We start from the raw sequence: 27,006 nt of genomic DNA, 5'->3' as shown, positions 1-27,006 counted from the left end.
TTCATCAGGTTCCCAGTATCTTCTTGTTCTTGGTGTTTTCTATGATTTTTTTAACTTCAGCCCTGTTTGTGCCTTTTCTAGTTTTCAGGTTTTTGGGACATTTGGGTCCACCTGAGTCCACTCTACATTGTGACATTTTAACACTAGGTGGGAACAGAAAACTCAACACTGTCCTCACAGGACGGGTGCTAATACCAAGTTCTTCTTGTACCTGAATAGTAGGGGAGAGCGGGGTAATGTGGGAATTTTTTTACATTTGCTCCTCTCTAGGCGAGCTAAAATGATATATCAGTAAAATTTACACCTTTCCAATTAATTCAGGACGTTTTCTAGCAATGGAAATGATCAGAATGTCTTCAGGACAAAGGGCAGTGAAAATATGATTGTTTTTAAAAAAGTGGTCTTGTGTCCCACTTTACCCCAGCTACGGGGTAAAGTGGTCCACTTACTTTTTCCACTTTAAAACTACCATAACACATGTTGTAATAGTTAAAATCCTGACAACAACACATTCCAAAACTAATATCAGACTAGTAACAGAATCATGGGGGATTGGTCAATTAAGCACATTTATGATTATTATGATTCATGTAATCTCTTGCACACCCTAGCTTACCTGCACAGGGACAGGGATATTGTTTTTCTCTGCGTATTTAAATGCCAGTTCACGGCACTTAACTGGAGCAAGGCCATGGAACTGGTCAGCTAGTTGTTTCAAGTGTTTGGCAAGCTCCTCCTACATCTCATCTGTGAATATTCTCTTTGCCTCAGTTACTGCTCCCCAGGCTACCAATTTTACTTTCCCTTTCTCATTTTTCTTTATGAATCTTTTGAGGGTTGTCTTATCAATATTTCTATCCCTTCAAGCTTTTCTTAAGGACTTCTTTCCTTGCATGACCTCAGCGGCTGCACTCTCCATCTCTGTGAGGGGTGTTTGGCCTCAAGTTGTCTTCCTGGTGTATAGTTTCTTGGCATGATGGCTTTTCTACAATGTTTATGACATTAAAAATAAATCATATATAATGTAATATAACACTAGAATATGTTTAAGACTAAACTTAACTTTTGCTTCATGGTGGGGTAAAGTGAGACACTGTCCTACTTTACCCCACAGCATTTGTCCCACTTTACCCCGAAGCCACAATTTTAGAAAAACAACATCTTTTAGCAATTCAGGCTAATCTTCAGCTAGCATCAATCACATGGTTTTATATGTTAGAAGTTCAACAACATGTATGATAAAAGTTTTTCTACCTGATTCAATTTGTTTTGACACAACAGTTGACTAAGTTCAAAGCAAGAAAATTTACTTTTACATGGAAAAAACAAATTTTTGCGAAAAAACAGTTTCGACAGCACCAGCACCAACTTCTCCATCATGGCAAGGGGGGAATGGGAGGGGCTTTTAAACATAATAGTCACATGACCACAAATGTGTTCCATTGCCTAGATACAGGGGGTGTTTCACATCACCCGATGTCCCACATTACCCCGCTCTCCCCTACGGGGAAAAAATCACAGAAGATTGTGCTCAGCAGGATGATGTATCTGCAAATGCTTGTGCAGATGCATTGTGTTCAAATCTTTTGACACACAACAAGTTTGTGTCCATGTTAAATACCAACTAATCCTAAATAAGTGATTTTGTATCCCTCTTACAACAAACTCTTCCTTAAATGCATTCACGGATACAGGCCTGTGCCTCTGCATTTGCTCGTGTAAACAGACACACAACTGACAAACATATCGTCAATCAATGGCAGTTGGGCTGACGATGGCCATTTGGAACATTTTAGCATATCGCCCAACCCTAACATATATTTTACAAACATATAACAATTCTGAAATTCCAAAAAGAGTTGCTTAGGAGTCCCATCTTGACTTGTGGTATTCACAACCAAGTTTGTGAAAGCTCAGAGTTCAAACTGTGATATGTTTGCTGACCCAGCTTTAGAGGATATGGTCAAGTTAAAATTTCATTGAATTAGAAAGCACTGTTTGCAATTCTCTCGCCACAGAGCTTTACCTTACCAGCGTATAAATGCCTAAAAATCTGAATTGACAGTAAGTATATTCAGTTAGCTGGTTTCTTCACAGCATTAGAAAAGTTATGCTCCATTTAATCCTTACATCTGTCTACACTTTGGAAGAATAGGCCTTAATGAACAACGACATAGCTGAACTTCATTCTAAAGCCCAACTAACCATTTATGTACTGGATGTACTGTACTTATATGAGTGCGTCCATTTTTCAAGATGATAGATGACAAATCAAACAAGATTTTATATTCCAATAAAACATTTTGAGTAGGGATGCACCGAATATTCGGCAACCGAATATATTCGGCCGAATATTGCAAAAAAGGCCACATTCGGCCACATTCGGTATCCGGTAAAATGAGTGAAAAACAAGGCCGAATATTAGCGGCGCGTTTTAATGACGCAAGCAAACAGCGTCTAGTGACGCGATAAATGTAAACAAAGATGTCCGCGTTGTGGTCATGTTTTAAAGTGTCGGAGAGCGACACAAGAATTGCAGTTTGCAAGCAGTGTTTAGCCGAAATATCTAGAGGGGGGTCGTCCGCAAAGACATTTGGCACTACTGCCTTAATTAACCACCTTAAAGCCAAACACCCCGAGCAGCATGCTCAGTTTGAGCGAGCGACGGCTGCAGTAGCATCAAAGAGGAAAGCTCCGAGCAGCACCCACACTCCGTCCGTGGCCGCGGTCTTTGAAAAGACAAAAAAGTTCGCAAAGGACAATGCCAAAGCTAACACAATCACGAAGAAGGTAATGGAGTTTATTGCTTTGGATAATCAACCGTTTAGTGTTGTGGAGGACATCGGCTTTCGGAGACTTGTGGAGCACATTGAGCCCCGTTACACGATACCGAGCAGGCGGTATTTCTCGGACGTGTGCTTGCCTGAGATGTACGACAGCGTTGCAACTCGCGTCCACGAGCTATTGGCTAAAGATAAAGATGTTAACCTCAGCTTCACGACAGACATATGGAGCTCGGATGTCAGCCCCACCAGCATGCTGAGCTTAACTGCACAGTGGGTCGATGCAGATTTCAAGTTACAAAATATAGTGCTTCCTGTAGGAGTAGGCTAAGTAGACCTATGGCTTGATACAGGCACAGTTGTTTTGTTTTAATGTTTTTGTCTGTAAAGCAATTTGGGTTGTCTTGTCTCAGATGTCAGTTTCTTTCTGATGACAAATCTGTTCTGGTCAGGGATATGTTATGTACCTGTAAGTGTTTGATGTTACAAGCACACTTGCTATTTACCTCAGCCTTTACATTATTGTTTACATTATAGCCTACTGTTACTTAGTAGAATTGTGCCAACTTTTGCACAACATGTCAGAAATGTTAAATAAACATTTACTTTCTTTGAAAATCATGTCTATGTATTTTATTTTTGCAAATTAAAAAAAAGAAATAATGAAAAAATTAACAACCACATTCGGTATTCGGCCAAGCGTTTGATTATTATTCGGCTTCGGCCACAAATTCTCTATTCGGTGCATCCCTAATTTTGAGTGGTGTCATTGAGTGTCCCCAGATTTCCTCATCCATCCTTGCATCCCATATGACAAAGTTCAATTTGCACTCTGACATAAATTTTAAAGAAAATATACAATTGTTGAAAAGTAAACATAAAGAGGCGATAGAAAAAGAGTATTTGTAAAAGAAAATATAATACAATATAGAATTTTCCAAAAGCCAAATAGAAAATAGAAAAAAAACATTGCCTTAACTCCTTGCCAAACCTACGGAGGACCATACATTACTTAAGTATAAATAAATAAATAACAAGACATAAAGATTCCTTTGATCTTTTAACAGGAGTGGAGTTGTTTGTTTACGGCTCAGCATCAAAGGATTCATGATCCAAACTTTGACGCCACTTTTAACAACTTTTTATCTCCATCTTGTTGTAATGACACTCATCTCAATTTGAAGTTGATCTGATGAAAGCCCTGGTACAAGTATATCTAAGTAAAAATGTGGAATATGGCCAAAATGGCCACTAAATGCAAAATAGCAGGCTTCCTGTTGCATTTTTCCAATTGCACCTATATACTTTTTTGTTTGTCTGGTCATGATACATCTGTGTATCGATTTTTGTGAAGATCGGTCAATGTGAACACGTTCCGGGGGTCTCGGGGGGCACCATGGAGACATTTTGCGACGCCCATTGAAAATTCCTCCAGAAAACGTAAATTTCCACGACTTTCTAACTTTCTGCCAATTTAGGTAAGAATTTGAGCATGTTAAAGCCCTCAAAAAGTCAATTCATTGCCTGAATAATAATAATAACTAGGGCTACGTTGTAGCACTAACGGGCCCGAGCACAGGCAATTTCAAGTCTGTTGCGGTCGGTGAAGAGAGAACGTTCGATGACCAAGCGCTCGTCTCTGCGTTGCCTGCGTTTGCGCACTGCGGCAAGGACTTTCGCTTCACTTCCTGTAGCCAGCAGGTGGCTCTATGAACTAGAGGTAAGTAACCTTGAAACCATACAACCAAACCTATTGCTTTAACTATCACCATATACTTACATGCCTCAAGGCTTTTTTAATATAAAATTGTTATAACCGTTTATTTAACACGTCTAATGAACACATTGAAGCAAGTTATGAGGTAGAAAGACATTTTATCTATGTGTACAATGTTGTATTTCTTTCTCACGTTTTATCAAAAGCGATTTAAAGTATGTGCATTTGATACAAACCCAGACCCCAGTACATCGGTTCTATCTGAAATATGTGGTGCTTCATACACAACACAAAACATTCATAACAGTGCACTTCTGCTCCTCATTAATGCAGCTCCTGATGTCCTCAACATGGGGAGATCTGCAGCTTCATGCTGGTCAACTGGAAGACAACTGACCAAGATTAAAATCCATTTATGCGTCCCAAACACATGCACAGACATGCAAAGGCACACTCATGCAGGTAGGGAAATTTAATCTCTGCTTTTTACCCATCTGGTGCAGGACACACAGAGCAGTCAGCGACCATGTACGGCGATCGGGGAGCAGATGTTGGGGGAGTGAGGTGCCTTGCTCAGGGGCACTAGACAGGGTAGGGAGACACTTGGATTTTTGGACAGATCAATCCAGGTTCGTCTTTTAACTACAGATGGCCTGCGAATGTCATGGAGTTTTACAGTGAATTAGACAGTTTAGATATGATTTTAATCTCCAAGCATCAGTGTTGTAAACAGTTCTCAAATTAATGATATAATTATGTTTTCACACTGAGAGAAGTCGAGAGACTTGATGTGGACTTCTATCAATAGCTCTGTGGGAGATTATCACCTTGAATATTACTGATGAGGTAGAAAGACATTTTATCTATTTATACAATGTTGTATTTCTTTCAGTACTTTTATCAGAAGGGACTTAAAATATGTACATTTAACCATGAGGATACAAACCAAGACCACAGTACAACGGTTCTATCTGAAATCTGTTGTGCTTCATACACAACACAAAACATTCTTTAACAGTGAGTTTTTTCATCTTCGTAGATGAAGAACTGCAGCACCTGATGTCCTCAGCAGCAACATGGTGGAGATCTGATTTGATACACTTTAGATAAGAACCCAGTGTTTTATATTTCTGCTTTGTCATAAGAGACAGAACATGGTCATCATAGCTGTGTCCTTCAGGCTCTTCCGTCCCTAATAAAATGATAGGAAACATGAAAGTATGTCATAATTATAGAGAAAGAGTTACATATGAACAAAGTGTGTATTCTTATTTTCGGTGGATATTCAACTATGTATTTGAATATGCTTTTGGATTAAAACGTGCACTACCATGACAATGAATGTACAGTATGGAGTTATTTCGCATTATAATTTAATACATTATGTATTATGTGCAATACTTTGATTGTTTGCAAATAATGAAAACAGGTCTGTACCTGGAGTCAGTGTTCAGTCTGGTTGGATTCAAGTTGTGTGATTGTCTTCATAGATGAAGAACTGCAGCACCTGATGTCCTCAGCAGCAACATGGTGGACATCTGCAGCGTCATGCTGGTCAACACGTGGACGACTGCATCGTCATCTACACAACACTTCTAAAAGCCTCCCAGTTTAGTGGTGGCAGTCATTGCAAAGTGTCATGTATAAGAGTTATTGTCTATCTTCATTATGGTTGGTTAAAAAAATAAACACTTATTAGAACAATGTGTATCTTTTGCTTTCTGATTTGATACACTTTAGATAAGAACCCAGTGTTCAATATGTCTGCTTTGCCAAAAGAGACAGAACATGGTCATCACAGCTGTGTCCTTCAGGCTCGTCTGTCCCTAATAAAATGATAGGAAACATAAAATATATCATTATTGTACAGGAAGTGTTACTTTTGAACAATTGTGTATTCTCATTTTCTGTGGATATTCAACTATGTATTTGAAAATGCTTTTGGATTAAAACGTGCACTAGCATGAAAATGAATGTACAGTATGGAGTTATTTCACATTAAAAGTACTGCATTATAATTGAATACATTATGTATTATGTGCAATACTTTGATTGTTTGTAAGTAATGAAAACAGGTCTGTAGCTGGAGTCAGTGTTCAGTCTGGTTGGATTCCAGTTGTGTCTCAGGTTGGACATCCTAGAGGAACTTTAAACACAAATACACAGATATGTAAAGTCATACATGTGCCAGGTTAACTGCTTAACAGACTTTTACATGGTAAAAATAAAATATTACTTCAAAGTTAATCAGATCAGCTTAGGAAATAGGTACTGGACATTAGCCGCAAATTATCTATGACACTGTCTGTTCTTGTAAAGTTACAAGGCTATAATTTCTTTATATTTAACAAAATAATTCAGTGAAGTCTGCCTGAGAGTAACGATGTAAACACTTAAGGTAATAGACACGGTTAGTTTTCACTGTAACACGTGACAGGACATCAACACCATTACCCCAATAGTATAATAGTAATGAAAATCACCCTTCACATAATTGAACATATATTTTCTATGTGAACCCCTTTAACACAGTTCAATTCAGGAGCAAAATATAACTTATACAGTATTTATTAGAGCTAGTATTAGTAAACCAGGGGTCTCCAACCTTTTTTCAACTGAGAGCTACTTAGAAAAAAATTAAGTGGCCAAGAGCTACTTGCATCACATCGCACATATTTATTAATCAACTGACTTAAGCTTCTGTTTGTACACGTGTGAAATTGCAATACACAATGCTTATCAAAAATAACTCAACTCTAATACAATAACTTAATAACTCAACATCAAAGGTCCAAGAAAACATTAGTACACTCACTCTTTTTAAAACTTAGTGAGATGACTGGCACTGCATGGAGTCCTTCTGTTTGTACACGTGTGAAATTGCAATACACAATGCTTATCAAAAATAACTCGACTCAATAACAATAACTCAATAACTCAACATCAAAGGTCCAAGAAAACATTAGTACACTCACTCTTTTTAAAACTTAGTGAGATGACTGGCACTGCATGGAGTCCACCAAAGAGGTGTATGCTGGAGTGTATGCACTCAGGTTCACTCTAATACAGTCATTTAAATGTTCATCTGTCAGTCTTGTTCTGAATTTAGATTTGATGACATTCATGTCAGAAAAAGCAGCTTCACAAAGGTATGTCGAACCAAATAAAGCAGAAATTTTAAGTGCTGCTTGGTGAATGTTGTTGTAGTTTTCTGGGTCTACAAGGCTCCAGAAATGTTGTGAGTGTTGCTGAGACTTAAGCTGAACATCCATCTCCATCTCCACAGGATTGACAGTGAACAGTTCAGCCATCTTTTCTGAAATCTCTGTGATGTCTACCTCCATGAATGGGTTGGCAATGAATGCCACACATGGCTCCAGCTTATCAAAATCATTGAACCTATCCTCAAACTCCTGGCCTAGCTTTGACATGAGGTCACAATATTTATTGACATCCAAAACAAAGTCAGCCCCTGCATGGCTATCTAACATCTTAACTACTGTTGGGAAGTGTTGCAGTCTTTTGTTTTTCAGTTGCTGGAGGTAGAATGACAGTTTTGCTTTAAAAGCCTTAACAGCACTGATCATGTCAGAAATTGTTCTGTCTTTACCTTGTAACTGGGTGTTGAGCTGATTGAGTTTCTCTGTCATGTCTGTCAGGAACGCAAGATCAAGCAGCCACTCAGCATCAGAAAAAAGTGTAGTGTCCTCCTCTCTTGACTCCATGAAAGCCTTGATTTCGTTCAGCAATGAGCAGAAGCGATGCAGTATTTTTCCTCGGCTCAGCCACCTCACCTCAGTGTGGAGAAGGAGATCACTGTGTTCAGCAGACAGTTCCTGGAGGAGCAGTTTGAAGCTTCTGTGCTGCTTGGCCTTTGCGCGAATGGAGTTGATGATCTTAATGACAGGTGTCATCACATGATCAAATCTCATGACTTTGGCCAATATAGCCTGCTGGTGAATGATGCAGTGATAGTTCACAATTTTAGGAAAGTCCGGGTCGGCCTTGCACAGTGCAATAAATCCTGAGTGGCGTCCTGTCATAGCTGGTGCGCCGTCTGTTGTAATAGACACCAGCTTTTCAATAGGCACGTTATTTTCAACGAAGTACTCCGCCCCTCACACTGCAACACACTCGCTCAGAGACACAAGCAGTAACTGAGACTTGAGCTGGTCAGAAGCAGCCGCTCAGTGACTCTGTAGAAAAGTGGAAACAGTGAAAACACAGAGTTTCTCAGGTCACATCTGCTCATAGATCAGCTGCTTCATGGGCAGAGCAGAAGCTGCAGGTGGTTTGTACCGAGCAGGAGTTTATGTTTCCTCCTCCTCTCTGCTCTCTCCTTGTGCTCAGTAGAACACGAAACGTGACGCTCACAGTAAGAACTAATCACACCTAAATCATCCCAATAAAAAATAACCTTAACTAACCCTCTGAACTTGAACTTCATTTTAAGTGTGAACTGAATCAACACTGCAAACAGCTTCTGGACACGAGTCATCATTGAAGGCAGAAGTAGAAGGGCTGGATCATTACATTCATGTGACCAATCCTCCATGAGACTGCGGTTAGGCACGCCTTTTCATTAGCATACGGACACAGAAATGTGGAAATGAAGAAATGTGGAAATATATTTAAGACATTTATTTATACATTTCTGTATTTAGGGCCCGAGCACCAACGGTGAGAGGCCCTATTGAAAGAAGGATTATTAGGGCCCAAGCACCTCTGGTGAGAGGCCCTATTGAAATTGAAGGAATTATTCTTATTCTTTATATTACGACCTTAAGTAACTGTCTTTTTGAGCGCTTTAACATGCTCAAAAAGTTTCTAAACTTTGCAGTAAATTAGAAATGTGTGAAAATTTACGTATTCTGGGGTATATTGAAATGGGCGTGGCAAAATGGCTCAACAGCGCCACCTGGAATCAGTACCTAGGTTTCCACATTAACAATTTTCACCAAAATCTGGACACAGGTGTATCGTGACTAATCATAGAAAAGAGCTCTTGGAGCACTATGAAAAACGCAACAGGAAGCTCGCCATTTTGGACGTAGTGGCCATTTTGCCCATATTCCACTTTTTTACTTTGATGTACTTCTTGGAGAGCTTTCATCAGATCAACTTAAAATTTAGACAAGTGTCATCACAACAAGATGGAGATCTAAAGTTATTTAAAGATCAATTTTTCGGCACACCGTGTGACCGTGGAGAGGCATCAAAATGTGACTAAACGCCATCAAAACAGGAGCTTCTGTATCTCAGACATATTTGGTCCCATCGACTCCAAACTACACATATAGGACAAGAGTCGCGACCTGAAGACATCTACCTAGAAATCGTGACTTAAAAGGACAGCGCCCCCTGGGGGCAGCAGGAAATGTCTTGTTTTGTTACGTCTTACTCTTTGATGTATTTCTCCCCAGTCACTTTGCGAAACCATGTCAAACTGTGTCAAATTGGTCTCAAGATATTGATAATGGCATAAGATTGCTGTGACTTTTCATCATGTGGATTATTACTGGCTTGGCAGCAGAGTTCATCAGCTCGCCATGACAAACAAAACTCAATTTAACACAGCTGCCAGTGAACGCATCATGAGACCGTGAAAAAAGTTAAAAAAGGACAGGCTGCGGAGCTGTAGGTCGCGAGGAAACGGAGGAAGGCTGGCGAGTCTGGATGAGAGGACGGCGTCGGAGTCACGGTGGACGTTGTTCGCTCAGCAGGTTAGAGTGTGGGACGGTCTCCACGCTCTTTTTCCCTCTCTCCTCGTGTCTCCTCATGTGTGAGCTCTGCCGCTGACGTTCTCCACGGCAGCACTGGCTGTGAGCAAGCTCCTGCTAGGAGCTATGGATCCTACGAAGCATCTCTCAACTGCTACGTAAGTGAAACGGACACTTCTGACTGACTGACTGACTGACTGACTGTGATGATAAGCAAAAGAGACACTGTGAACTGACTGTGCAGAGTAAAGTGCGCGGCACACACTCTAAGAACAATTCCGTAGTGACATTGGGACTGCATGCACACGGTGGGGCAGTGCACATGTGTGATGTGTTGTACTGCTATTTGTTTGATCTGTTTACTAATTCTAGCTCGAATAAATACTGTATAAGTTATATTTTGCTCCTGAATTGAACTGTGTTAAAGGGGTTCACATAGAAAATATATGTTCAATTATGTGAAGGGTGATTTTCATTACTATTATACTATTGGGGATTTAGCACTTGCTAAACATTGTAAGAGCAGCTGTTCAAAGGAGCACTACGTCTCTTAAGGCTCTTTATTCAGAGTAATGGTGTTGATGTCCTGTCACGTGTTACAGTGAAAACTAACCGTGTCTATTACCTTAAGTGTTTACATCGTTACTCTCAGGCAGACTTCACTGAATTATTTTGTTAAATATAAAGAAATTATAGCCTTGTAACTTTACAAGAACAGACAGTGTCATAGATAATTTGCGGCTAATGTCCAGTACCTATTTCCTAAGCTGAAATGATTATGATCTGATTAACTTTGAAGTCATATTTTTTTTTTACCATGTAAAAGTCTGTTAAGCAGTTAACCTGGCACATGTATGACTTTACATATCTGTGTATTTGTGTTCAATGTTCCTCTAGGATGTCCAACCTGAGACACAACTTGAATCCAACCAGACTGAACACTGACTCCAGGTACAGACCTGTTTTCATTACTTACAAACAATCAAAGTATTGCACATAATACATAATGTATTCAATTATAATGCAATACTTTTAATGTGAAATAACTCCATACTGTACATTCATTGTCATGCTAGTGCACGTTTTAATCCAAAAGCATATTCAAATACATAGTTGAATATCCACAGAAAATGAGAATACACAATTGTTCAAAAGCAACACTTCCTGTACAATAATGATATATTTTATGTTTCCTATCATTTTATTAGGGACAGACGAGCCTGAAGGACACAGCTGTGATGACCATGTTCTGTCTCTTTTGGCAAAGCAGACATATTGAACACTGGGTTCTTATCTAAAGTGTATCAAATCAGAAAGCAAAAGATACACATTGTTCTAATAAGTGTTTATTTTTTTAACCAACCATAATGAAGATAGAAATTAATTCTTATCCATGACACTTAGCAATGACTGCCACCACAAAACAGTTGCAGGCCATCTTTATTTAAAGGAGGAATTTCAAAGTGTTGTGTAGCTTATGATGATGATGCAGTCGTCCTCGTGTTGACCAGCATGAAGCTGCAGATCTCCACCATGTTGCTGCTGAAGACATCAGGTGCTGCAGTTCCTCATCTATGAAGAGAAGAAACGCACTGTTAAAGAATGTTTTATGTTGTGTATGAAGCACCACAGATTTCAGATAGAACCGATGTACTGTGGTCAGGGTTTGTATCCTCATGGTTAAATGCACATATTTTAAGTCGCTTTGGATAAAAGTACTGAAAGAAATACAACATTGTACAAATAGATAAAATGTCTTTCTACCTCATCTGTAATATTCAAGGTGCTAATCTCCCACAGAGCTATCGATAACAGTCAATATCAAGTCTCTCCACTTCCCTAAGTGTGAAAACATAATGATATAATTAATTTGACAACTGTTTACAACACTGATTTGTGGAGATTATAATCATATCTAAACTGTCTAATTCACTGTAAAACTCCATGACAGGCTAAATAAACGAGGTGGGAATATTAATGGTGGATATACCAGCCTGTAACAGAATAATGGTGAAACATAGTTACTATCACATGCAACTTACACGTGTAGCGTATTGATATTAACTTATTAAAATAAAACAAAGTCACAACCAAACACACAACTCTGCAGGTAGCTTGCTTCAATCTGTTCATTAGACGTGTTAAATAAAAGGTAACTTTTATAACAATTACATGTTAAAAAAGTCTTGAGGCATGTAAGCATATGATGATAGATAAAGCAATAGGTTTTGTTCTATAGTTTCAAGGTTACTTACCTTTAGTTCATAGAGCCACCTGCTGCCTACAGGAAGAGAAGCGATAATCCTTGCCGCAGTGCACGAACACAGGCAACGCAGAGACGAGCGCTTGGTCATCGAACGTTCTCTCTTCACCGACCGCAACAGACTTGAAATTGCCTGTGCTCGGGCCCGTTAGTGCTACAACGTAGCCCTAGTTAGGGCCCGAGCACCTCTGGTGAGAGGCCCTATTGAAATTGAAAGGATTATTCTGAGAATTTTTAAACATGCTCAAAAAGTTAAAGTTAAACTAATTGACTTTTTGAGGGCTTTAATGTGCTCAAAAAGTTGTAAAAGTTTGCAGTAAATTAGAAAGTGGTTTAAATTTACGTATTCTGGAGTATTTGAAAACGGGCGTGGCAAAATGGCTCAACAGCGCCACCTACGGAGAAGCCCCTCATTTAGCATTCATCGATCCTCACGAAAATCTAGACAGTTGTGTATCATGACCAGATGCACAAAAAAGCCTCAAGGACCATAATGAAAAAATTAACAGGAAGCCCGCCATTTTCGATTTAGTGGCCATTTTGGTCATACTCCATAATTTTTTACTTTAATGCACTTGTCGTAGAGCTTTCATCAGATCAACTTAAAATTTAGACGACTCATCACAACAAAATGAAGATCTAAAGTTATCAAAAAAATCAACTTTTCGTCACACCGTCTGACTGTGCCGGGGCGTCAAATCAGCTCGCCATGACACACGAAAACGCTTTAACTTCCGTGTTTATGGGTCCATCTCCCTCAAACTACATGTGTGTATCAACAGCCACCCCCCCCCCCCCCCCCCCCCCCACAGATATTCAGATGGATTTAAGGAATGGGCGTGGCAAAATAACTGACTAGCGCACCCTAAAGGGCAGCCCCGGCACTACGATTGGTCTACATCTAAAAAAATACATAGGGACATGTGTCTTTTCATGACAAAGAAATAAGTCTCTTGAACAGATATGCTACACCACACAGGAAGCCCGCCATTTTGAATTTGGAGGCCATTTTGCCCATATTCCACACTTTTACTTTGATGTACTTGTGGTAGGGCTTTCATCAGATCAACTTAAATTTGAGATGAGTGTCATCACAACAAGATGGAGATAAAAAGTTATTAAAAGATACATTTCTAGTCAGACGGTGTGACCGTGGCGTGGCGTCAAAGTCTGATCACACGCCATCAAAACATGAGCTTCTGTATCTTGGACATATTTGGTCCAATCGAGTCCAAACTAGACATGTAAGACAAGAGTCGCGACCTGATGACATCTACAAAGACACCATGACTTAAAATCATAGCGCCACCTGCTGGCTACGGGAAGTGAGGCGTTTTTCCTTGCTGCAGAGCTTAAAACGCACGCAAGGCAGAGACATGCGCTTGGTCATCGATCACGCTCTCTTCCCCGACCGCAACAGACTTGAAATCTTCTGTGCTCGGGCCCGTTAGTGCTACAACGAAGCCCTAGTTCTTATTATTATTTTGCTATGCTTAAATGAATTGGCTTTTTGAGGGCTTTAACATGCTCAAAAAGTTTTAAAAGTTTGCAGTAAGTTAGAAAGTCGTGAAAATTGACATATTCTGGGGTATTTGGAAATGGGCGTGGCAAAATGGCTCAACAGCGCCACCAACGGAGCTTCCCCTCATTTACGGAGAGTCCCTCATTTAGCATTCACTGATCCTCATGAAAATGAAGACAGCTGTGTATCATGACCAGATGCACAAAAAAGCCTCAAGGAGCATTATGAAAAACGCAACAGGAAGCCTGCCATTTTTGATTTAGTGACTATTTTAGGCATATTCCATGTTTTTTACTTTGATATACTTGTCGTACAGCTTTCATTAGATCAACAAAAATTTTTGACAAGTGTCATCGCAACAAGATGAAGATCTAAAGTTATCAAAAAAAAACTTTTGATGAAACGCCATCAAAACACGAGCTTCTGTATCTCAGACATATTTGGTCCAATCGACTCCAAACTAGACATGTAAGACAAAAGTCGTGACCTGAAGACATCTACACAGAAATCGTGTCTTAAAATTACAGCGCCCCCTAGGGGCAGCAGGAAATGTCTTGTTTTTGGTGTCTTACACTTCGTTGTATTTCTCCTCATTCACTTTGCTAAACCATGTCAAACTGTGTCAAATGGGTCTCAAGATATTGATAATGTAGGCATAAGATTACTGTGAATTTTCATCATGCCGATTATTAATGGCGTGGCATCAAAGTTCATCAGCTCGCCATGACACACGAAATCGCTGTCACTTTTCCCATGTTAAAATGCCCAACTTTCGAGCAGAATTAAACCTGTTCACAGCATTGTTCAAACTTTGGTTTTAGTCACAATCGCTAAGTTCTTCCTTCATGACAACTCTGAGGGGGGGAAATTTTTTCTAACTCCCTCGTTTAAGCGATATAGATGTTTGAAATTCACGTGACGTCACAGTGTAAGCTGTGCTGTGTGTTGTGAGTTCGGCTTTAACGAGCTACAAGTGAACGCCTCATGAGACCGTAAAATGGCTTGCACTCACATAGCCGGTAAATAACACAGTTTGATGTTCTGCTCCTTCTCCTGACGGACACGTTAACGACGTCTGCGCTCCCGTTTCTGTGGTAAGTCACGTTTAGTATTTTATTTAGATGTGTTCGCAGTGATTCGCAGGGTGCCATTGAATCAGGCGTGCTAGCTTAGCAACGCTAATCCGGAAGCTACATACCAGCTGCAAACGCAGGCAACGCAGAGCTGAGCGCTTGGTCATCGAACGTTCTCTCTTCACCGACCGCAACTGACGAGAAATTGCCTGTGCTCGGGCCCGTTAGTGCTACAACGTAGCCCTAGTTATTATTATTATTATTATTGTAGTTTCATGGACATAAAGAGCATGGATATCTGTTTGGAAACAGAGGAAGTTTATGAAGGACCCTGTTAAAGCTTCTGGCCGGTTATCTCAGCTGTGTTCCTGGCTGAGAAAAATGGTGGAATAAATGGGTCAAGAATGCCCGAAGTATTTTACCACCCCTTTCTACTGAGAAAAATTCAGCTAATATTCTCACGCACAGGGACAATAACAGAGCAGCAGAGGACAAAAAATAGACTCTGCACAACACATAGGCCCATTCAGATGCATGTATCTTCAGACTTGATTCAAAGATAGTGCTAAAACATAAGCAGGTGTAGGGCCTTTACAGTGTTGTCTTTAATAATGCAGAGGCGGAAATTGGGCCTTGGGAGCACTCAGTGCTCAGGGAGTTTTCTGTAAAATACTAATACTATACTAAGAATACTTGACTCATTTTTGGGAACACAGGAGGTAATACGTTGGTCCTCCAGGGCACCACATACACAGGACTGGCCTTATAACATAGGGGAGAAACTACTTATTATACAAGCCAGCAGTGCTGCTAACCAATAAGGATCCTGAAGCTGTAGAGTTCAACACATCCCACATCCCACCCTAATACTTTTTCATTTAAGACTTAAATGTTTTCTGTTCAGACTAGTGTTTTAACTCCGTATCTGAAATAATCTCTCTAATCTGTCCTTACTAATTAAATCCTATACCACATGACCATTAACATACACTGATCATGTGCTTGTTCAAATAATTCAACTCAAGCGATAGACAAATTATTTAATGGACACAAATGACGAGATAGATCAGCTCTATCACATTTATTGCGCCGAATCATTTGTGTCGTTCGCATCTTTTTAAGCTAGCCACATGAAATTTGCATCTTTGCATTGACTTTGAATATGATCGTAGGGAAAAATTGCGTCACCTTTGGTGTGAAAGCAACATAATGGCATAAGAAACACTGTGCTTCGTCTTCTATTACAGTACATTTTGTAATGATTCTGCCACTGTCAAGAAATTGTGAAAGAATTTTTGATATTCAATTTTTCTTGTTATCTTCTTGTGTTTAGACTGTAGTTTATTTGCGGGGGATTTATAGTTAGTGTGGGTGTATTTAATCTACAGATAATGCTGTTTTTGAGGTGGCTAATTCCAACTTTTGAGATCAGTAGTGTTGGGACATGGTTTTTGTGCAAACCACAGGCCTCCCTTCAGTCAAACTGGAAACAGGCAAGCCGCATGTTCTGGAGTGAACTCAGTCTCCCAGAGTGCCACATGTTCCCTTTGTCTTAAGACAGTCAAGGAACTCAGTCTCCCAGAGGATGTAACAGGATGCTGCATGTCCTGGGATTTGGGCAATATCACACAAAGGTGTCAAGAACCTGGGGGGTCACTCCTATTGGTCACTCTGGTCCAAGACCTGTGAGGTCACCGGGGCCAATATAAGGAGAGGTCTGCCTAAAATCTTTTTTTCTTTCTCCAATCCTCCCGAGGGCGGGAAGGCTGCTAAAGCCTCTCTTCTCTCATCCCTCCAAGGACGGAAGGCTGCTACAGCCTCTCTCTCCTACATCGCCAAGGGGGGGGGGGGGGGGGCCTGGCTGATCCAGCTTCCTTCTCTATCCAACCCACAACCGGAGGTCAGAGGTGCAGCTCCCAGCTCACCCCTCTCAAGGAAATCTCCTCGCCCTTCAAGCTCTACAAAACTCCTCGTAGCGACGCGATGTCCTGCAGGAAAACTTCAACCAGCATCTGAGCACACAGCTCGACAGAATCGCGAATGCAGAACTCTACGACCACCAACCCAGGAGACGTCACAGAACTACAACTGGACTGCAACTTCTTTTCCCCTTTCCCTCGGACTGGTAACATAATCTGGGCTTAATAATTATACTACGCTAAGCAAGACTGTTTATTTGATCGGTGTGTGTTTATAAGTTTGATATGTGTTGTGATATTGTGGCAACAAGTTATTTGAAAGTAATTGTTAGTTAGGCCCTTCATAGGCCTCCTTTGTAGGTCTCTCTGACTCTTGCATTATCTGATTAACATCTCCACAGACACACGCATAGTCTCCACCTAATTAAACCTACCCCCATAAAGCAACCTCAGAAGAAGGGGGGGGGCTCTTATCTTAGGGACCATTTTTAAAGCATGCTAATTTACATTCACACACACACACTCACACACCTCCTTGTTAGTTAGTTTGATTGTCTAGTAATTTGTGTTTTTATACTTTATTATGTTCATAATAAATGTTCTTCTTTCACAAATGTTCTGTCATTAATATTGCATAAGTGAATCTTGCCAACTGTTACACTGTTAAGAACTCCATAAACCTTCATTGTTCATTATATAATCTTTAATGGTAAAATATTGAGATTTCTAATTGAACTAGATCTAAATGAGACTGATCTTAATCAATAAATTGGCTATCTTTTCCCTTCTATGAAGGGTGGTGCCCCGCGAGAACTTTAACCAATTAAAGTTATGATTTAATATTAATATTTTAAATATTAATGTTTTACATTTTATTTTGATAACCAAATTTATTGAGTGCCTAAAGGCACACCATTCTATGGTAACACTTTTTACGTACTATTGCACAACAGTAGTGTACCGTGGCAATGTGCGTGCATGAATGTGGGGGTGGTCGGGGGGAGCTCTTTTGAAGGAGCAGTGAAAGGAGGGGTGTTCAGATATCAAGTAATTCCCCAGAATCATATACTCCGCCTTTAAGAGTAACAAAGATATTTACAGCACACTGCTTGCCCACTGTAACTGTACCTCTTTACTGAATGAATGAATGCAAATAGTCATTGGACAGCAGTAGTGCCGCTTATTCTTTTAGGGTCATGGGGAGAGCTGGAGCCAATCCCATCTGCCATTGTCAAGAGGCAGGATACACCCTTGAAAGCAAGCAAGGATTAAAACGATAAGCAAAGGAAAGAAAAATGAAAGGAACACAACAAATAAAAGAAGTTGTATTGAAAGATAAAATAAAGACATAAAATAATATTAGGATGGCTTGAAACTAAAAAGGAAATAAAATTGAAATCTTAGATTTAAATAGTGTAGATCAGGGCTCTTCAATAGTCGGCCCGCGGGCCGAATCCAGCCCTCGAGCTGCTTCGGATTGGCCCCCGGAGTGTGCTTGAATAAAAAAATTAAATAATAATAATAATAATTTTAAAAAAAAATGTTTAAACTAACAATTTAGTCGCACTTAACTTACACTTACTTATAGCACTTTGTAGTTTATTTTGAAGAAATTGTACTTTCTTGATACTTGTTCTGGGTCTGTACCCTAGGGGTTGAATGCACTTATTATAAGTCGCTTTGGATAAAAGCGTCTGCTAAATGAAATGAAATGTAATGTAATGTAACGCTCTGGTAGCCTCATTCTGTTTGTGATAGGGATGCACCGATATGGCAATTCTTGGCCGATACAGATACCGATGTTTAGAGCAACACTCTAGCCGATAGCCGATACCGATATTTGTTTATTTATTTTTTGTTGTTATTCATTCACCCTTTTGTGCCAGGAAAATATTTAAATCATTATTTAAAAAGCAATATTTTAAATTATTTCAGCCCTTTATCACTCTTATAATAATAATAAAGATGGCGGCGCGTGTAGACGCAGCGGCCACTCACGCTCCCGACAAAGCAGTGTTTTGTTTATTTAATAAGTGTTTGTCCGGAAGTTTTCCGTGTTCGCCTCGTCTGTCTGCGTCGGATTACAAGTACAGTCAACAGGCTCTGTTAGACTTCTGCAAGAGCAAGATTAACAACGGGTTGGATAGTACAACAGAGACAACCATCAAGGATTTCTGATTACTCTGCCAGCCCGTGATTACACCGGACCCAACTGCGACTACAGCCCCGATAAAGAGATGTCGGAAACGGTGTGCGAGGAAAAAGAAGAGGGGCAACCGCGGAGGTATCCGAGCTAGTCTAGCGGCTAGCTCAACTCGCCCAGCCATACCATCCATCATTATGGCTAACGTACGATCCTTGGACAATAAAATGGATCATATACGACTGCTGAGGTCAGCGAATCGGACAGTGAGTAACTGCTGTGTGCTTGTTTTCACTGAAACATGGCTAAATGACAACATCCCGACTCCGCTGTACATCTTGAGCAACTAACCTGCTATCGAGCGGACAGAGCTCTCGTCAACGGAGGTAAACAACGCGGCGGAGGAGTTTGGGTTTACACACGTGATGCGTGGTGCAAGGACGCTGTGGTAGTATGCAAACACTATTCCCCACTGGTGGAGTTTATGATCATAAAGTGCCATCCTTTCTATCTGCCGAGGGAATTCACTGCGGTTTTAATAATCGCGGTATATATCCCGCCAACCTCCAGCTGCAGTGACAGGGATGCGGAACTTTGTGAACTTTATCAGACTATCAGCGAACAACAGACAGCACACCCAGATGGATTTACTATCGTCGCTGGAGATTTGAATCATGCTGATCTTAAAACTGTCTTACCAAAACTTCATCAGCATGTCAATTTCCCAACAAGGGAGAAAAACACCTTGGACCTGGTTTATACCGCACACAAAGGAGCATACAAGGCCTCCCCCCTCCCCCACATCGGACTCTCCGACCACATCACTGTTATGCTAATGCCAGCGTATATGCCCAGAGTGAAGGTGGAAAGACCGGTCCGGAAAGAGATTACAGTGTGGCCGGATGGATCAAGGTGTGCTCTTCAGGACTGTCTTGCGACAACAGACTGGGATATGTTCAAGCAAGCAGCTCCATACAACAACCACATAGACAATGAGGAGCTTACAGACACTGTTTTCTCTTACATCCGCAAATGCACAGATGATGTGACCCACACAAAGACCATCACCACTCGGGCTAAAAAGAAGCCATGACTGACAGGAGCTGTCCATCGGCTGCTGAGGGCCAGAGACAAAGCCTTCAGAGCCGGGGATATAATTGGCCCGAGAACAGCGAGAGCCAGCCTGTCCCGTGGCATCAGAAGAGCAAAACAGGACTACTTCAAAAAAAAAATCAGTCACTTCAAGGACAGCAGAGACACGCGCAGCCTGTGGCAGGGCATCCAGACCATAACAGACTACTAACCTGCATCACAGACCTGCAACAGACCCCTCCCCACACGGTCTGTTCAGCCTCCTACCCTCTGGAAGAAGGTATAGGAACCTCTGTTGCCGCACCACCAAACTCAGAAATAGTTTCATACACCAAGCTGTCAGGAAGCTAAATTATCTCCCCTCACTCCCCCCAGCCATATCCTCCAGTCTGACAGGAAGCTGAAATACCCCCCCCCCCCCCCAAAAAGAAAACACTCAGGACTCTGCAACAAACTGTCTCTTGTACTTTTTACACTTTTATCACTTTAATCACGATGTTTACACTTTAGAGAACCTTATGCTGCTGTACTAAAACATCTGTATGTTTACTTCTGCAACAAACTGTCTCTTGTACTTTTTGCACTATTATCAATACGTTTACACTTTAGAGAACCTTATGCTGCTGTACTAAAAAAATCTGTGTTTACTTAGTATTAGGAAATGTCTTGTGTTATCTGTTGTGCCTGTGGTCTTTATATGTTTCACTGTGGGAGAGTGGGAAACGTCGTATCGATTCCTTGTATGTCTTGAACATGTTAAGAAATTGACAATAAAGCTACTATTATTTATCTTATGTTTTAATGATGGGGGTTCGGCCATCCCCCCGCCTCCGCTGAGGCGCCTCACCGGCAGGTCCGACATCGGAGCAGACCGGCGAGGCACAGGGTGGGGGTTCGAAGGGCGGAGAAGGAGGCACCACCACCACGCCCCGCACTGGACGGTGTTGTGACTGTCGACCAGGGCGAATTGCTGTCAGTGCGCCGCAACAGCGTTGCATCGCTCTGGGCGGCGGGATACCAACATGAAAAAACAACAGGGTGGACCCGCTGTGAGTTCCAAAACCTGCCTGTCACTCAAATCAGTTTAATCTTTAATATTGAAAATAATGTCCAGTAAAGTTGTGTTGGTACAGCTAAAATGAAGGTCATGTTTTTGTTAGTTAATTGCATTTTCCAATTGTCTGTTAATATGGCTTGGTTATTGCTCACCTGGTAGGATTTTTGAATCTTTGGGCCTATGCGGCCTCTTAGGCATATGCTGTTAAGCTCTTACAAAATAGAATATATTGACTCCTTCAGTATGTTGTTGTAATTTCTTTATTTGTTAGCATTATTACTCATATCCTCCGGCCCCTGACTTTGCCTCAGTTTCAAACTAATTGAAGAGCCCTGGTGTAGATGGTAGGGTTGAAGCACACCTGACATAATATGGTAGGATCTTCCAGCGGCTTGAAGCGTAAAAGCTAAAGGCACTTTCACCAGTTTCTGTTGGGGAATAACCAGTCGGCCTGCTCCAGAAGATCAAAGTGGCAGAGGTGGTTCATCGCTAACAAGCATGTCAGTAAGATATTGAGGTGCCATACCATGAAGGGCCTCTAAAACAGGCATTACAATTTTTAAATCAATTCAAAGATTAACTGGAAGCCAGTGTTATGACTTCAGCACCCTCCTCAGCTCGAGGCGGAGGGTGTTAGATGGGAAGCTAGCCGAGGGGGGACTCTAACCAGCCAGGGAGCGGGTTGAGATGCGGTGATCTTCTGATAAAGATGCACATTATTTAAATACATGCATTAGATATGTGTGTATAGACTATATAATTGTATGTGTATCTTTATTCATACAGGGCATATATTCTGGACTTGGTGCGCTAAGTAGGCTACTCTGCCTGTTCTGCCTGTTCTCGGCTTTGTACCCATCCACAAACCAATCCTCACAGCATCGTACAAAGTTGCGTACCTGATCAAAAAGCAGGGGAAACACTTGTAAAACCAGCTGCGTTGAAGATGGCGAATATCATGCTGGGAAAAGCTGCTGAAGATAAGTTATCCCAAATTCCTCTTTCAGATGACTATCAGCAGCAGAATAGACAACATGAGCGATGACATCTTGGCTCAAGTAGTTGCAGATCTGATATCAAGCCCAGCAAAATTCAGCCTACAACTCGATGAGACCACTTACATTTCCAATCTAAGCCAGCTTGTTGTATTCGTGCGCTATATGTAAGAAGACGTGATAAAGGAAGATTTTTTATCTTGTAAGCCTATTACAACAACAACCAAGGCAGTCGATGTGAAGAAACTCGTGGATGACTTCTTCGGAGACAACAATCTTTCATGGGATATGGTTTCTGCAGTTTGTTCGGATGGAGCTCCAGCCATGCTGGGACGACACTCTGGTTTTAGAGCGCTGGTGAAATCCGATGCACCATTCATCATTGTTACGCACTGTTTTCTGCACAGGCATGCGTTGGCAACAAAAACCTTGCCTCAAAATTAGCAGAAGTATTAAAAATTGTTGTTGATCGCGTGAACTACGTGCGAAATAGTGCTATGAAGCACCGCATCTTCAAAGAGCTGTGTAAGGAAATGGGCTCTGAATTCGAGGTACTTCTGTACCATTCTAACATTCAGTGGTTATCCCGGGGAAAGGTGCTGAATCTTATTTTTGCCATGCGTGTGGAATTAACCCTGTTTTTGCGAGAGTACAAACATTGTCACACAGATTGCTTCGGAAAATCTGAGTTCATTCTCATTTTGGCTTACATGGCCGTTATTTTCGATGCTCTCAATCATCTCAATCGACAGATGCAAGGCGGTGGAGTCAACATCATCGAAGGGGAAGAAAACCTGTAGGCGTTTAGAAAAAAGCTACCTTTATGGAAACGATGTACAGAGAATGATAATTTTTTTAACTTTCCCCTGCTGGACGACTGTAAGTAAGATCGAAGACGTGTCTGGAATTTGAGACCTTTCTGTACCTGAGGAGCTGAAGCAAGCAATTGTCATGCACTTAGATGAGCTCGCAAAGTCTCTAGACGGATACTTTCCAACCACAGAGGCATAACCAGCATGGGTGAGACAGACGTTCACGTTTAGTGTTGCGAAAGCAGATGTCAACGATGAATACCCCGACGAAATCATTGAACTTCAGCAGAGCCAGCTTCAACAGCAACTCTTCAGAACAACAACGCTCTCCACGTTTTAGTGTCACCAAATCGTACCATACCCTCTTATTGCTAAGAAAGCCCTTCAGATACTCACAACGTTTGTTACAACGTATCTTTGCGAGCAATCCTTTTCAAGGATGGTAGACATAAAAATGAAGAAAAGGAACAGACGCGCATTTCTGAACTTGTATCTGAAAGGCAACAGTAAAAGACACAATGATTTGCAGTAAATATTCATTGAGATATATTTTTGTGTGAAATTCATGTTTTGTTGGTTTTGTTCTTTGAACACAGTGATTTTGTGTGCAACTGATGCATGGTTCATTTTGTGCACTAATAAAATATATACCTATGTTTTGAAGAAATCCTATTTTATTTTTCCAATCACGAACGATTCGATGAATGCACTGATGAAGCTTGAAGGGTTCAGTACCTCCAATAAGGCTAAGAACCACTGGTCTAGACTGTGCTTCTTTAAAAGAGTTTTAACAACTGAAGATTTTAGTGATATTAGGAAAATGCCAGACTCCAGAGAAGTGTTTACAATGGTTAAAATCTATTCAGATAAGCAGTTAAAACATCATCAGCACTGACTAGTGTAAAATGCCATAAAATTGAAGTCAACTCAGAAGGAGGCTGGGATGGGCGAACACCAGCGTATTGAAGGGGCTAACATACGGAGACTTCAACTATTCACATTCGCACCTACAGTCAATTAAGAGTCATAAACCTAACCTGCAGAATATAACGCATTATATGACCTGGTAACACATTTATCAAATGGTGAAATCTGAAGAGCACATGTATTTTTGGGATGGACCAATGGTTGTACTGGGTTTATAAAAGAAAACCACTGATCACACAGTATCTGACCGTTGTAGCACCTTAGACATAAAACAGAAGTTCCTATCAGTCATGTCCAATAAAGTGTATATTCTTACCTTGGATATATGGCAGTCATCTTTGCAGCTGCAAATCCAGGCTTACAGGCTCCCTCACTGAGATTGCTGTACTTATAGATTAGCTCCAAAGGCCTGCAGACATGAAGGAATTAAGTCAGATAATGATACAATTTTTACACAAACTATAGATTTTATTACAATCACATTATACAGCTAGAGTCACAGCTTTACAGAGGGCGGGTGTATTCCTGAGTTTTTCCTGGCTGCTGAGGACCAACACAGTGAGAAATCTAACAGTACTGTTGATGGTCAGTCTGACTATGACCCATCGATCAATTTGTTTCTTTGAAATACAGCGAGAGCCGCAGCAGGGCAAAATGACAGGTAACTAATGAAAAACACTTACATATGACTGATAGTATCCCTGTAGTATAGTACCTTGACTGGAAGGTGAAATATGTAAAAACACGTATACTCACAGACTACCATCCAGCTTGACGAGGAACCCTTGCTTGTCATACACTAAAATGATAAAAGTAGGTAAATATTAAATCAATAAAAGGTCATTTTTACAACATTTAAGTAATTTGATTACAATAAATGTAAAACATTTCTGTATTGGCACATCTCGCAACTTAGTCCAGTCTCCAAACGTTATTATGTTCATATTGAAATATTCTATATGACTGTTAAGAGCCAGTAAAGAAAGGAAGTTTGACCTTTATATAATGTGGTAAATTGTGACAGTGTCAGGATTGGGAAGGAGGCTGTATGTTGTTCGGCAGTATGCTCTAAAATTTGCAATGTTTGACAAGTAGGGTGAATGTGAAAGTCTGACAAAACAGTCATCTCAGGGTAAAAGGTGTCAGTGTTTGTCGTTAATGTCATTTGTAATTCTTATTGGTTGCCAGTCTCAAGAGGGCACATTGAAAGGTGCTACAGGTTTCATAATAGTAGCATGCTGCAGATTATATATTTTTATCGAGACTATGACGATTAATTAATCCCTTAAAATTTGTATTTTTACCCTCCCTACAACATGCAAAATGATATGCATTTACTCTCTGATGCTTTTCATTTGGTTTTACAGTAGCATGAATGACCTGAAAAGAACCAAGCCAAAGGAAGTCATTGAGGAAGACCCAGGCGGGAAGGATCCCCCAAGCAGCTTAATGAGTGACACTGTGCAGAACAAGTGGCACAATGATCAGAAGTTCGAGGGAACTTGTCATTATAACATAAGAGATTACTAACCTGGTGTGTGCAGCGCTATTTACTCGACCACGAGCTAGGACATACTCAAGCTGTTGTCAATTACGTTTTTATCGTCCACACAGACAGCCATACCTCATAGTTTCAGCTGCAGTCGTGGCAGGCAATGCAGTTCTTTCTCTCGTGTGGGACCATACTTACATACAACAGAGATCTCAGAAACGGCTGAGAATCCTTCCCATTACTTAGACAGCTTCTCTATGATTACCTGTGATCAGCTTACCAAAATAATCTCAGGTTCTAAACCAACAACCTGTATCTTAGATCCCATTCCTACAAAATTACTTACAGAAATTCTGCCCCTAATTGATAGTTTGTTACTTAATACAATCAATCTGTCATAATCTTAGAAAAAGTTGTAGCCAATCAGCTGTGTGAGTTTCTCCAGGAAAATAATATATATGAAGACTTTCAGTCGGGGTTTAGAGCCAATCACAGTACAGAGACAGCCTTGGCAAAAGTCACTAATGACCTTTTAATAGCCTCAGATCAGGGACTTGTGTCGGTCCTCGTTCTGTTAGATCCCAGTGCAGCATTCGACACAATTGACCATCAAATTTTATTACAAAGACTCAAACAGTTAATTAACATTAATGGAACCGCCCTTAACTGGTTTAAATCGTATTTTTCTGATCTATCCCAATTCGTGCAAATTAATGATGAGTGATCTGTGCGCACCAAAGTTAACCATGGTGTTCCACAGGGCTCTGTGCTCAGCCCAATTTTATTCTCATTATATGCTTCCACTAGGAAACATTATCAGGACACACTCGGTAAATGTTCACTGCTATGCGGATGACACCCAGTTATATTTGTCAATAAAACCTGAACAAAGTAATCAATTAACTAAACTTCGAACACGTCTCAAGGACATAAAAACCTGGATGACCCGTAATTTTCTCTTATTAAACTCAGAAAAAACAGAGGTTATAATACTTGGCCCCAAACACCTTAGAGATACATTATCTAATGATATAGCTGCGCTAGACGACATTGCCCTTGCTTCCAACAAAACAGTCAGGAACTTGGGAGTGATCTTCGATCCTGATTTATCCTTTAATAGTCACTTAAAACAAATTTCTAGAACCGCCTTTTTCCACTTGCGTAATATCTAAAAAATCAGACATGTCCTTTCCCAAAAAGATGCAGAAAAACTAGTCCATGCCTTTGTTACATCGAGACTGGACTATTGTAATTCATTATTATCTGGCTCCAGCAGTAAGTCGTTAAAGACTCTACAGCTTGTCCAAAATGCCGCAGCACGTGTCCTGACGAGAACAAAGAAAAGAGAGCACATTTCTCCAGTATTAGCATCGCTACACTGGCTTCCAGTTAAATCTAGAATAGAATTTAAAATTCTCCTCCTCACCTTCAAGGCCCTTAATAATATAGCGCCTTTTTACCTTAAAGAGCTGTTAGTACCTTATAAACCCA

General features: G+C 40.6%; 1 protein-coding gene and 1 long non-coding RNA gene across 2 annotated transcripts in view; one reads left to right on the top strand and one right to left on the bottom strand.

Annotated features, from left to right (window-relative positions):
• st3gal3a (ST3 beta-galactoside alpha-2,3-sialyltransferase 3a) overlaps positions 1–27,006 on the bottom strand; it is a 71,771-nt gene that overhangs the window by 29,695 nt on the left and 15,070 nt on the right. Inside the window, exons 3-4 of the mRNA XM_053430955.1 lie at positions 24,780–24,822; positions 24,340–24,432 (exon numbers count right to left, since the gene is read on the bottom strand). Coding sequence (XP_053286930.1) covers positions 24,340–24,432; positions 24,780–24,822 — 136 coding nt within the window. The remainder of the gene's footprint in view (positions 1–24,339; positions 24,433–24,779; positions 24,823–27,006) is intronic.
• On the top strand, positions 10,132–12,305 carry LOC128448353 (uncharacterized). Its single transcript, XR_008339730.1, has 3 exons — positions 10,132–10,378; positions 11,118–11,171; positions 11,429–12,305. It is a non-coding gene; the product is annotated as an uncharacterized LOC128448353 (long non-coding RNA).

Source organism: Pleuronectes platessa, chromosome 9 (genome assembly GCF_947347685.1).
Source record: "Pleuronectes platessa chromosome 9, fPlePla1.1, whole genome shotgun sequence".
Classification (NCBI taxonomy): domain Eukaryota; kingdom Metazoa; phylum Chordata; class Actinopteri; order Pleuronectiformes; family Pleuronectidae; genus Pleuronectes; species Pleuronectes platessa.
Note: the sequence above shows the minus strand (reverse complement) of the source record. Positions and strands in the feature narration are given on the sequence as shown.